We start from the raw sequence: 14,339 nt of genomic DNA on the forward strand, positions 1-14,339 counted from the left end.
TTCAGTTTTGTTTTAAATAATATGAATATCATTGACAAAAAAATCTTTTTATGAAAAAAATCTTTTTGATCTGTTCACTTTAATTGAAATGACGTTTCGCTGTCAAAATCACAGATAATAAATTAATACAATAAACAGAAGAGAAGATATCGAACGGGCGATATCTATAATATTACTAAATTAAATGCCGAAATTCGCTTTTAGCGATGGCTTTGTGATATTTAGTATATTTGGTTTTGTAATATGTATGAAAAGATCTGTTTTCAACGATTGAACTTCTGATAAGATGCTTTTAAATTGATGTAACAATGAACGATAGCGGTGCCGAATGCTCTGAAGCCTTAGATCCTCGAGTGCAGGTATATTTAATCGATAGTTTCAAGGACATATCCGAAAAGGTCAAAAAATAGTATAGTTTTCATTTAAGTCTGTAAACAAATCATGGCAGTGTTAAGTAGTAAAGAGAAAAGTAAAAAAATATTTCTTTTCATTTAAACTCACGTAATTTTGTAACCTTTTTTTTGAAAGTACATTAACTATTTTACAAATTATAAATTGAAATAACTTATTATGTAAGAACTGTAAAACTAATTTTACATAAAAATTCCTTATTTTTATGGTGAATTACTAGCACATCTTTTTGACTTATATGTTTTTTTAAATCCCAGATTGAACTTGAGCGTTTAAACACAGCCACAGATGAGATCAACCGCTTGGAAGTTGAGTTGGATGAAGCAAGACTAGCCTTTCGTCGTCTTCTTGCTGAAGGACATCTACGTATACAGCAGTTGACAAAGAAACTTGGCACCAGTGTACATAAAGCAAGGCCTTACTATGAAGCCAGGTTTAGAGCAAATATTGTAAGTATTGTTTATAAGACTTCTTTCAATTTGAGTTAACTGTCCATTAACTCACAAATTTACTTTTACATACAAATTATAATGCAATTGACCATATTATCAAGGTCCTGACATATCTCTCTCGCTTCTTCTACATTCATATCGACGCTGGAAAGCATAAACGCTGTAACCCTTGAAATCGCGAATATGTTTTTCACACGTTAATAATTTCAACCATTATCAAACGATAATGATTTTATTATAGGTTAGCACAAACTACACAACATTGCTAAATACCGCATGCTTGTAGACGTATCAGCTCACGAGTTATCATTTTTTGGCTCTCCTGTAAAGTTCATACTTTCGGGGTTACAGCGTTTACGCTTTCCAGCGTCGATATTTGCATTGGCTTTTGTTGCTTTTCTGAATATCTGTTATTTTCTGTAATAGAAAATCATAAAAAAAAGTTGTCACTGGAGAGTGTTTCTGTTGTGTTATTAGGTATATTTTATTTTTAAATTTGCACAGACATCTCAAGAGTTACAAGCGGCAACACTGGCTTATGACAAGGCTAATAGTGCACATGCAGCAGCAAGAGAAATGGTGTACCTCGCAGAACAGGGTCTTGCCAGGCTTGCAGAGGGCTCTGAAGGTGGACTTACCCTCGACCCAGCATGGCAGGAAATGCTCAACCACGCTACACATAGGGTTAACCAGGTATGTGAAAGTAGGAAGATATTATCATAAGTATGGATATTTAATTGACTAAAAGAGAATAGAGTAGATATTTGTTGCTGTTAAAAAATCTTGCTTGAAGGACCAAAAAGTTTTTGTACCTAGAATACAAGTTATAATGGTCACAAATAAAATAAAAGTTAATATCACATCTATGAAATAGGATTACTTTCACAGGCTCTCATGTTTTATTTGTACACTAGCTATCGCCCGCGACTCCATCCACGCGGAAACCATCACCTAGACCAGAATGATCTCAGTGACTGACAATACGGATTTTGACGAAATCGATCAATAAGAGACCTTCTAGTGTACGCCACTCACATAATAGGCGAGGTCCTATATAGGAACGGGGAGGCCATTGCTGTCTCTTTCGTCATCTCAAAGGCTTTTTTTCAATATTAAAAAAAAAAAAACTTTATAAGTAGCCTATATGTTTTTCCACACTATGCATGTACCAAATTTCATCCATGTCTGTTGAGCTGATGTACAAAATACCTTCAAACATCAATCCAGCCATCTAAACATACGCATCTTCTATATATATATAAAATAAAGTTGTGTTAGTTACACTATTTATAACTCAAGATCGGTCGAACTGATTTAGCTGAAAATTGATGGGGAGGTAGCTTAGAACTAGGAGACGGACATAGGAGCTTTTTTATCTTGTGTGCATTTTTTTATTTGGCGCGGACAGAGTCGCGGGTAAAAGCTAGTTAATAATATTAGTAAGATCTCTATCTTATCAAACCGCAAGACATTAAAAATGTACAGGAATAAACTATCTTTAGAGTAATAAAATATAACAATTAACAAATAAATAAAATAGGCTGAAGCAGACCGAGCAACTGCCACGGTGACACAACGCACTAAGGCTGCGGCACACCGCGCCGCCGCAACCCTCGTACAACAATTGCAGAATGGACTGAAAAGACACATTGCTAAGTCCAGGTATATAACTTTTTTAGAATAACTAGTGAGAATCAGGACCACAGAGTATGCCTTCGCTGACAATACGTGTCTTAAAAAGTTCTCAGATGGCCGAAAAAAATTAGTTAGCTTTTCTCATATAAGGTACATTTAATATTTCTAATTTGGGATTTTAATCTTAAAATTACAAGATTTAATTTCACCTGCATTTATTTACTGTTATCTAAAATACTCTACTGCATAAAAAATCAGTTAATGAATGCTACCAAATGCTTGCATTTTTTTTAGTTTATTGGAACGAAGTTCCTTATCGCGCGTTGTGAAAGGGAAGGGAAAAAATTCTTACGAAAAGTTGTCACGACACTTTTTGCTATAGTAAGTATGTTAACGACGATTGAGCGCTACTTCACCATGGCAACGACGTGACAATATATAACGAAAATTCATAGAAATAAAATGTACTTCTTGTGAAGACTTAAGTTTTTTATTCATAGAATAAACATTGGTTCCTTCACTAATTAATCGAAAGGAACTTCGTTCCATCCGGGTGTCCCAACACACCTCTCAAGTTTTTTTAAGGCATTGTATATCGGTTTCCCTTTAGCCTGTCTTGAAATTACCAAATGCTTGCACTTTAATAAGTATTGCCATAAACAAAAATAAAATTTTCTACCAAAATCAACATAAAACTAGATTTAATAATTTATGCCTGCTTCATAACTAACATTACGGATTATATTTCTTTTGTACATTAGCTTGCACAATTACTATCTAAGCTTGCATAGTTTGCACAGAATTATTTTTTTTCTTTCACAGGACGCTCCACTTCGCCCGACATGCAATTCACACGTTTGGTACCATTTTTTATTTATTTCATTTTATAATCTGCATGCTTTCTTTTATCTAGTAAAGTATTGGCTATGAGTAGTCTATGTAAATAGATTTTGCATGTACTGTCCTTTTTTAGATAAAATAGTGTACATTTTATAGCTTTCTTTTCAGTAGTTTTTTTATTTCATTATATCTGTACTTTTCTTTTGTTATGTATATACCACCATACTAGCTGTCGCCCGAGACTCCGTCCGCGCGCAGTTAAAAAAAATGGGGGGGGGGGGGGTTATGAAAAATAGATGTTGGCCGATTCTCAGAGCTACTGAATATGCTCACAAAATTTCATGAGAATCGGTCAAGCCGTTTCGGAGGAGTTCAAGTTCGAACCACGTGACACGAGAATTTTATATCTATATATATAAAAGAAAGTCGTGTTAGTTACACTATTTATAACTCAAGAACGGCTGAATCGATTTGACTGAAAATTGGTGGGCAGGTAGCTTAGAACCAGGAAAGGGACATAGGATAATTTTTACCCCGTTTTCTATTTTTTATTCCGCGCGGACGGAGTCGCGGGTAAAAGCTAGTTAGATATAATTTGGTATATTTTAATGGACATTTTTTTCGATCTATGGTTTTTAAAATTTAGCCAAACACGGTTTAAATACACAAGGAAAATATCTATATTTGGAACATCCATTAAATTATTAGATATTCAAAAGCGAAGTTATGGTTTCAAGTTTGAAAAATGTACTGTCATATATTTTTGGTTCTTCGAGCGGGATTGTTTATTTTCAGGCCATACTTTGAAGAAAAGGCGCGCATTAACACAGCACTGGAGGCGCAAAAGGCTCGTATACAAACATTAGAGGAACAAGTTGCGGAAGCGAAACAGCAATATTCTTCAGCACTTAGAAATCTTGAAAGAATTTCCGATGAAATACATCGACATAGGTCAAGGCGACAGTCTACGAGAAATGGTGATATTATTTTTCTTTCGTAGATTAAAGTTGTCTAATAGCTTTAAAAGAAATTGCGGTTATTTTCTATTTGTAAAGTGCTTTTTTTCATAAGATGGCAAACGAAAAAGCGGCCATAAATATCCGCAATTGCAGAGGAATTGCCTATCTTTATTCGATGGAGGAGGGTACGCTCTGAAAGAGGATATTTCTCCTTCCTAGGCGTCCCATACTTCGTCAAATCCACTTCCCCTTCCCATCCTTTCGTTATAAGAAAAGGGTGGGAAGGGAAAGTGGAATAAAATTAGGCATCCGGATCGTACTATCATCAGACGCCTTTCTTCTGTGTATTGCACTGGTCGAAAGCGGTCCTTCCATGCAACAAACGTTGATTTCGCTGACTTCTACCACTATTAAATACAATCATGTGATTTCTAATAATAGATGATGTCTTGATATTGAAAAATTTCGATATATTCAATACTAGCTATCGCCTGCAACTCCGTGCGCACGGAATTAAAAACAAACTTAAGTAGTCTATGTGTTCTTCCAGACTATGATCTATATCTATGCCAAATTTCATCAATATCCGTTGAGTTTTTTCGGAGATATCTTCAAACAAACATCCATCTAAACCAGTGATTGTCAAACTTATTTCTTTCACCGCCCCCTTTGAAAATAAATTATATTTCAGAGCCCCCTAATTTTTATTCAGCCCTAAAACTTAAAAACCATAATTTCATTACTTTAATTAATTTCAATGCCCCCCCATTTTTGAGTCCCTTATCGCACCCTCCTAGGTTTCAAATGCCCCCAAGGGGGCGTAATCGCCCACTTTGAGAAACACTGATCTAAACATTCGCATTTTTAATATTAGTAAGATATAGAATAGCGTTCATCAGAAGAGAATGATATTTATCAACAGATATAGATCGTTCAACGTTCACGGATACAGCGAGTGAGTCTAACACCAGTGAGAATCTAGAGGAGCTTTGTGAGCACAGTACAGACGCGAGTGTGCGCGAGTGGCTGCGTCGTGCGGCTGACGCGCAACGTCCGCGTATACCAGACTCTGACACCTGGACAGAGATAGATCTAGACTACTCCAGTCCTGAAGAAGTAAGAACCAAGTTTTTAAGTTTAAGTATTCATTTAAAAAAAAACATTCTTAATACATTTTTTTTCCACCGGAATGTAATTTTTTTTTGTGTAGAGAAAACGAGTTGAAATTTTATTTTTTTAATGAATGTCGTTAAAAATGTTGACTGTCTCATCCAAAATTATTTACTCTAAAATTGATTTTTCATAATATATTTAATTCAACAAAATCCAACGACGTGACCTTGTAATGGCGGGCATAGAATAATATTTATTTTTTTGAAGTTAGAACTACACAATTGCTTACCTTTTTATTTTACTTTGCGACTCCGTCCGCGTGGAATTAAAAAAAACTTAATAAGTGTTATGTGTTAAGTGCCTATGTGTTCTTCCAGACTTTATCTATATCTTTGCCAAATTTTATTAAGATCCGTTGAGCCGTTCCGGAGATATCTTCAAACAAACATCCATCTAAACATTCGCATTTATAATATTAGTATGATGTCAATCGAACGACTTTACAATGTTGTGTCAGTGAACTCTTTTAAAAAAAATCCCATTTAAATGTGTGAAAATATTCGACTCACATATGTTTGAAGTTCGTATCGATTTATTCATTTAAATCGATGTTTTAAACAGATCACCTCAATATAAGCTAAAACTAGATATAAAATATGACCTATAAAAGTGGCCCTGCTATATATATTTATTATCATTTTTATCTAGATTAGCTTCGAGAAATGTTCTCTCCGACCGCGGTCAACTCCTGAGAAAACACCGTCACCGCCTAGTCCTTTAGAATCCAAAGTGTCCGCAGCATCCCCGAGACGTATTATACGATCTGAACGGACTGCGCTTAGGAACGAACTGAGACATGAACTAAGACATGAACTGAGGCACGAGTTGCAGAACGCACGGCGACAAAGTTTGGACGCCTTACTTCATGATACAGGGGAAAGAGTGAAGGAGATGTTTCAAGGTCAGTTTTTTTTTCGTTTATTACTAACAGCTTTAATTTGTTTCAACACAGGTGTTTTTATAAGGTGGCAAAAGAGCAAGCGACCAACTGAATTCGCCGAAATGGCGAAGCGACTGCTACACATAAGACATTCTTAAATGCATATGTGTTGCTTACCTTAAATCAACAGAGAAGACGCACAGAAAAATAATATTTCCCCTTTCTATGTGTCCGTTTCTCCATCCAATTTCCTTCCTCTTCCCATTCTTATAAGAAAAGGGTGGGAAGGGTAAGAGAAATTGCTGTCATCTGTAAGTCTAGTTTCTTTAGTAGAAAGTGAACTCGTAACAGGTTTGTCCTTGTTTGGTGAACGTCGAGGATCAGGGTCTGCGCCGCGAACTCCACGTCGTCGTTCTCCCACAGCATCCTCAGCATCATCTGATAGACATTCAGACACTGATAGTCTGCCCAGGTAGGTCTACATCTATATTTAGAAATGCTAACTTTCCCTTCGTTAAATAAACTATATCTCCTTTAATTCTTCAAAATCAAATAAGCACAAAATACCACAACTTAGCCTTTCCATGTATAGCGGACAGTTTAACAGATTAAAAACAATTTACGTCTTTAACCCAAAGGGGTAAGCAGAGATCACAGAACAGATCGCTGTCTTTTTCTCTCGAGAATTCACACATATCTTTGAAATTTCTTTTTGCTGATATCTACATAATAAATTTACAAATGTAAATCGAAAAACAAATTAGTGGGCGGGGATTCGAATCCTGGGTCTGCAGATAACAAATCAAGTTCCTAACCAATGAGCCACCGAGGTTCTTATTTTACCATTATAAATGCGAATGTATAGATGGATGGATGTTTGAAGGTATCTCTAGAACAGCTCAACAGATCTTGATGAAATTCGGCACATATGTAGAACATATAAGCTATTTGTTATGTTTTTTTTTAATTCCTCGCGGACATAGTCGCGGGCGACAACTAGTTAAATATAAAATATTTTTTTTTATATTTCAGTGTGGAAATGCTGACGGACGATCAAATCGCATCATTAATGTTGGACGCACAATTGGAGGCGGTATGTGAAAGACTTGCGGGAGTGGCTGTGAGACAGCCGCGATCACCTCACTCACCCGAGGCACGATATTGAACCTTATTTACATAATGGTAAGGTAGAAATTTGAATGACATGTTGTATAAGCGCGATAATGAACCTTAAAACTATCGGATTAAGGTAGGATTTTGATTGACACGCTACATAGCGAGAGATGGTTGAAATTGAACTATACTACTTTGTTGTTAAGGTTGTATTTTGATTGAATAGTTAATTGATTTTAAGGTGTAATTTTCAATAACAATTGTTATAACAGAAGTGCGATATTGATTCTTAATGCACATGCTTTAAAGTAGGATTTTAAATGACACTCGTAATGATTTTCATAGAAGATATTGAATCTTGTTTTCATTGTATTAAGGTACAGTTTTGAATAAAACGGAACATTTGGTTATAAAAAGAGATATTAAACCTTATTAGTATAAAGTTAAGGTAAGTTTTCACTTGCCACGTGTTACGGAGATTGAAATTTGCTAAAAACGTTATCTTACTAATATTATAAATGCAAATGGATGGATGGATGGATGGATATTTGTTTTAATCCAGAATGGCTGAATGGACTCCGCTGAAATTTGAAATAGATGTAGAACATAGTCTGGAAGAACACATAGACTACTAGTTAATTTTTTTTATCCCACGCAGACGGAGTCGCGGGCGACAGCTAGTATTAAATAAGTAGTATATTTAAAAAGCTTTACTATTTTTATTGATTTTGGAAGGAACATAAAAAAAATTAGTCGCAATTACGTGGCGTGAAAAGCTTCGTAATTTTGAACTTTAACACCACGGCATAAGTGTCACAATAAATACCACGTGATATTACTAGCGTTAGAAATTGAACTTTAAGTATTAGGTAATAAGAGTTCACTTGATACGTAAATATTTTGTAATGCAAGTAGTGATGTTCGATCGAATGTTTAGATAGCGAGTATCGATATTTTTTTTTTTAGGTAAATCCGTAAAATTTTCGAGTTAAGTTATAAAAACCGTAAACTTAGCGATTTTGGTATTTTATGAACTTGGAAAATGACTTGCCAAATTCGATATTCGCAGTCGAAGTTTGATAAAACGGGTCAAATCTTGCCCAATGTGTATTATTTTCGGTCGGACTTTTAGTGGTTTTGAGGAAAAAAATGGCCTAAGCTTTCATTGCCCTTTAACTTAATTGGTGTTAATATTTTTAATTGATAGAGGCATTAACAAGAAAAATTCCTACTTAGTGACATAACGTTCAACTATTTATTTATTCGACTCAAAATAGTATTATTATTATCAGTATTATTTATTTTATTTTAATTAAATTGAATCTCATATTTTTTTTATCTATTATTTAATAAATTAATATTTTTTGATTACTAAATTTTTTAACATTCATAAGTCACACTTATATTGTAAACAAATCAAAATACGTTATTTTTTTCATAATTTCAAAAGTTTTTTGCTATTTAACAATCTAGAGCCCACCTAATTTCTAGAAAATAAGCAATCAGATGTAGTGAAAGAGAACCGAAATCTTGCCGTCGGTTTCCACTGTCAAAATACTCTTATAAAAAAATTAATCAAATTATATGTTTGTTACTAGTTTATTGGCAGTGTAAACTCATGATTACTCAAACATTCCTGCATTTATTTTTAACTAGAACATAATTCATGAAAATACGTTTCTTTTGTCTTCCAAAAATAATCTAATACTGTTGTTTAATGAAATCTATATTTCTTCATTCAAATATTTAGATCAAGGAGTGTTGAAAATTGTTAAGAACGTCTCAGTTATCTGTTAATTAAATGTTAGTCGCCAATGCTATAAATAAAATAGTTTACCTAAATTTTTATTACTTATTGTATAATTAATTAAAACAAAAAAACGGTTCGGAAAATTAATTAAATAATTAGTAAATTATCGATAACATCACATGCGCATCACTAGTTTCACTCATAAGTGCGAGTGCGAGACACCGTCGACATATTTCTTTCTTTTTTTATATAACAAGGTGGCAAACGAGTAAGCGGCCACATGAATTCCCCCAAAATGGCGAAGCGACCGCCTGTCCATAAACATTCGCAATAGCAGATGCGTTACCTACCCTCAATCGACGAAGGAGGAGACGCACAAAAAGAGAATATTTAACCTTCCTATGCATCTCCTCCTCCATCAAATCCACATCCCCTTCCCATATTTTCCTTATAAGAAAAGGGTTGGGAAGGGAAAGAGGACTAAAATTAGGCCTTCGGCTCCGGCGGTTCTTTTTCGTTACTCGCTACTAGTGTTGCCGATTAGTATAAACTTTGAGTAGGTATAAATTATAAATAACAATAAATAATTTCATATCAAAATTGGACAAATCTAGCAATAATTAAGACTTATTTTACAAATACATTTACATATAAAAATTGTATTGCATTTAAATTTAATAATACGTCTTTATTTTATATTTTTATTCAGTTTTGAAACTCAATTTGTCCTTGTGTAATTTCCTTTTTATTTATGTCTATAAAGTTTTTTTTAATCGATTCCTAAGATTAATGAAAATTTTTGGCTATAAGTCGAAATTCTAAATATATACATTATTAAAATTGAATGCGAAACATAATAAATACGAAAATAAATGCGAAAAATATCTGGTGTAACAAATCCTAAGCAATAGTTTCCATCCAGATTTTTTTTTTCATAATTACTAATAATAAAGTACAAAATAATGCGATCTTTGATGTCATATTAAATAAGTTAAAGAATACATTGTTATTTATTAAATAAGATTTAATAATAATATAATTATTGATAATGTAGTTTGTAGTGGCGTTTGTTACTACGCTTAAAATGTTTCTGCACCAGCTAAAATTGACTTTAGGAAGTAAATAGATGTTACGAAATATATAATATGACAATTATAGTGCAAAAAAGGAAGCTAGTCTAAAACAGGGATCCCCAAACTATTTTGGACAAGTGACCCCCTTTTTCAAAATGAATTGTTTCCACAGACCACCCATGGACAAATTATCTACTTTTGAGATCTATTATTGTTATTATTTTTCATTCTGACTTAGGACAATAGAAGACAGAGTGAGAATTAGCAATGCTTTAAGTTCAATATCGACCCCAGGGGGTCGATATCGACCTCTTTGGGAATCCCTGGTCTAAAAGATGCCCCAAGACCAACACACATATAAAATAAATTATAATTATTAATTTTACTTATTATACTAATTACGGATATTTAAATTACACGGACACTTAAAGACATCTATATATATAAAAGAAAGTTGTGTTAGTTACACTATTTATAACTCAAGATCAGTCAAACTGATTTAGCTGTAAATTGATGGGGAGGTAACTTAGAACTAGGAGACGGACATAGGAACTTTTTTATCTTGTGTGCATTTATATAAATATTTTCTAATAGATGTCCGTCATTAAATATCCTTCTCTGTTGGTTCTGGGGCCACCAATGTATGGAAGATGAACATTGTCCTTTATTTGTCTCGGTGAGATGGGCTTTAGTTTTGTCAGAAAACACCTAACATTTACATTTACATAGCGTAGAAAATGAAAGACATTATGACATGAGGGGGGCGCTAGTGTGACATTGTCATTTTATTTTTACTTATGTCCGCCGAGTCAGAATCTTATAAAATTCTCGTGTCACAGTTTTCGTTCCCGTACTCCTCCGAAACGTCTTGACCGATTCTCATGAAATTTTGTGAGCATATTCAGTAGGTCTGAGAATCGGCCAACATCTATTTTTCATTTTTTTTTAACTGTGTGCGGACGGAGTCGCGCGCGACAGCTAGTATCTCTATAATTATGTCATAGAATTTTTTTATAGTATGTTATATTGGATGTTTCTTTTTTATTGTATAATTTGTTGGTAGTTATTATTATTTCAATTTGTATAAATTTTGATACTTTTAAAAATTACCAACGCAATATTCTAATTTGAAAAATCTATCATTATAGTAGAAAGTTCAGATTTTTTTTTTAAATAATTGAATATTACAATTTTATTTTACAATTATAGTATTTTTTTTTCATTGGATAAAAAACTAGAAACATTTTTTTTGTGAACTTTAATATAAATAATGAAGGATTGTAGCTTTAAATTAATATTATATGTTCGCATTTGTGATATTGTTGTGTACAAACGTTAGCCATACAATGTATTGTAGTTTGTATGGAGGGTGCGCGCCCTCTTGCGGACTGTCGACGACTTGCCTTCAATTGAATAAATAATTTTAAGTAGCTCCAAATGTCTTTCATTTTTTTTCTACATGAAATTCCTTTTTCTGAAATGTTTTGGTTTTTTATCTATACTTAGTACTGGTTAAGTAACAATTAATTACGATTTCAAAATTTATTTAGAATAGGGTTAAAAAAAATTAAAAAAAACGTCACATTTGAATATTTTTTTTAATGTTCATTACTTAATCTAAAAGAGTTCCAACTGGGGACGGCAGATATTTACATTAACAAAATTGCAAACATAATTATGAATACTAGATTTAATAAATATGATTTAAAAAAATATAATACACCATTTTTTTTTCTTTTTTGGTTAACAAATTTGGCAAATTGAATACTGTATACAATTTTGATGGGAATAAAATATTTCATATATTGAACTAAAATGTAAAAAAAAAATACTTTTGAAAAATTTGCAAAAAAAAATTTTTCATATTATTCCCACAAATACTGCTCACTAATACAAGGAAAAAAAATTCTCCATCGGAAGCCTGAGTTATTATAAGTACTATTTTTTTTACCTAATTTAATTACAGAATACCGAAGAAAAAAATACACATACTTGATGTCATTTTATCAAAATATTGCACCACATCTAAAACTGGAAAAACTAGACACTGAATATAATTGTAAAACGTTTCAATCTATTTGGCGGCTCAGTCATCTGCGCACTGCGCAGTACTCCCCCTGTCTGTGCGCAGCTATACCTAAAATTGTGTTCTGCACAGACAAAATATTTAAAAACTACTATACATATAACAATTTGAGTGTTGTCATTTTATTTATCAAATTGTTGCCATTAAAAAAAATATTACACATAAAAGTCAAATACAGGATGTTTTTTTTGACCTGTATTATTTTTAATCGAATATAAAATATTTTGAATCTAATCGAAATATGTTAGTACTATAGATGTAGTGCTATATTTAAAATCTAGACTAGACTACAGCAAACTATTGCACTAAAATCTAGATTCTAGTAATCGGGACTATTTCATATTAAATATACAACAGATTTTTTTCCTAAACATAATTTTTCAACAAATATTATGCACGAATAAATACACTTTTATAACAACTATATTAATACAAACTTACATCAAACAATTTTTATCGAAATATAATTTTTACTAATAATTCTACATATAAGATATACACAAAAATAAAATAACGTTGAATACCCGCATTATGTATACCATGACGTCATCTCAACGAAGTCTTATGTTATTAGCCGCGTACCCACCTAGCGCACAGGCTCACGCGGCACCCTCGGTGTCCGGATCGCGAGCGATGGCTCCTGCGGCAGCCTCAGTAGTTTTGTTCCGCGTGGCCGTGGCCGCCTCGCGAGACAGGCTGAGCCATCATAAGTCCGCGAGTATTCGTAATGGACAGTCGTGTATTTTTAGCTGCAGCTATTTTCCTAGCTGCTTATTTAAAGAAACGAAAACAGTCACGTATCAAAAAAACCTACTGGACTCCTCCTGACTGCCCATGATATCAAAATTACAGAAGACAAACACAGCAAGGGACAAAACTTGAAGTAGCTTCGCGCGCGAGCCAAAACATAACCGTCCCCACCTAACGCACAGCGCTCACTGAGCTCGCACCTTTGAGCGCGTCAAGTTTACCGACAACAGATGGATCGGGGCCGAGCCGTGCTCGGTCGAGCAAACGCGCGCCCGAGGCAGGCCGAGGCACGTCCACACCAGCCGAGGCATTGGCTCGCGAGGCTGCCGCGCGAGCCTGTGCGCTAGGTGGGTACGCGGCTATTGTTAACGCATAGTAAACAAAAACATATAAATTGTATCTATATTTATACAACAACTACACATATACATTATACATTATTATATTTAAATAACAGTCAAAGAAAATATCACAAATTATCTACATTCTACATTATTTTTGGAAAAATTCTATAATAATTAAAAATATCTTAATTATAAATATATATATCTTTATTATAATTGGTTTGTCAATAAATAAATTTTGTAATAAACAAAAAAAAGGTCTAGATAGAAAATTCAAGAAAGATAAAAACATATAGTACAATAAAGACAACATTTCGCAATAATTTGAAATCGAAAATAAATTGATTTACTATGGGTTTCCACTGCTGAAACACTTGTATAAAAACATAGATTTCGACACTAAATAATTCACGATCAGAAAATGATAGAACTGAAAAAAAAATAACTTCACACCAAACTTCAGATTAAAAAAATACAAATTCTGTACATAATAAATATATAAGTAAATATGAATATATGAATTCTTTATTAAATTATTATAATCAACAATTGGCACTAATATAATACAATTTCACGCTATATATATATTTTTTAAAATTGAGCAAAAGACATAAAAAAACAAAAAAATTAATATAGATACACCTTATAACAAACTAAATAGAAATATATAGAAAATTACAACATATTTCTACAACCAAAAATATATATGTTTATTATGAATTAAATTTAAGCGTATCCACACTATTTAAAAATATTGCACATTTTAAAGTTTTTTTCATCTTTACTATTAATTAATTATTACGCTTTTAATACTGTAATTGTTTTGAGCAACATTTAAAATATTATAAAGTATTTAAAATTCAATATTAAATG

General features: G+C 32.9%; 1 protein-coding gene across 1 annotated transcript; it reads left to right on the top strand.

Moving 5' to 3' along the window:
* Positions 1-141: 141 nt before the first annotated feature.
* Positions 142-7,614, top strand: LOC106717387 (SH3 domain-binding protein 5-like). The gene is made up of 9 exons (XM_045684550.1): positions 142-359; positions 669-860; positions 1,368-1,556; positions 2,404-2,525; positions 4,134-4,315; positions 5,220-5,413; positions 6,119-6,371; positions 6,702-6,822; positions 7,383-7,614. The coding sequence occupies exons 1-9, from the start codon at positions 309-311 to the stop codon at positions 7,513-7,515; spliced, it is 1,437 nt and encodes a 478-aa protein (XP_045540506.1). The 5' UTR covers positions 142-308; the 3' UTR covers positions 7,516-7,614.
* Positions 7,615-14,339: the final 6,725 nt, after the last annotated feature.

The sequence above is a fragment of the Papilio machaon genome, chromosome 26, assembly GCF_912999745.1.
Source record: "Papilio machaon chromosome 26, ilPapMach1.1, whole genome shotgun sequence".
In the NCBI taxonomy this organism is placed as follows: domain Eukaryota; kingdom Metazoa; phylum Arthropoda; class Insecta; order Lepidoptera; family Papilionidae; genus Papilio; species Papilio machaon.

Excerpts from the sequence above, each read along its gene's own strand:
- LOC106717387 (XM_045684550.1), top strand. The coding sequence starts at position 309 with ATGAACGATAGCGGTGCCGAATGCTCTGAAGCCTTAGATCCTCGAGTG. Across the intron at positions 2,526-4,133 it reads AGACACATTGCTAAGTCCAG|GCCATACTTTGAAGAAAAGG; the intron begins GTATATAACTTT and ends GTTTATTTTCAG. Across the intron at positions 6,372-6,701 it reads AGTGAAGGAGATGTTTCAAG|GTTTGTCCTTGTTTGGTGAA; the intron begins GTCAGTTTTTTT and ends AACTCGTAACAG.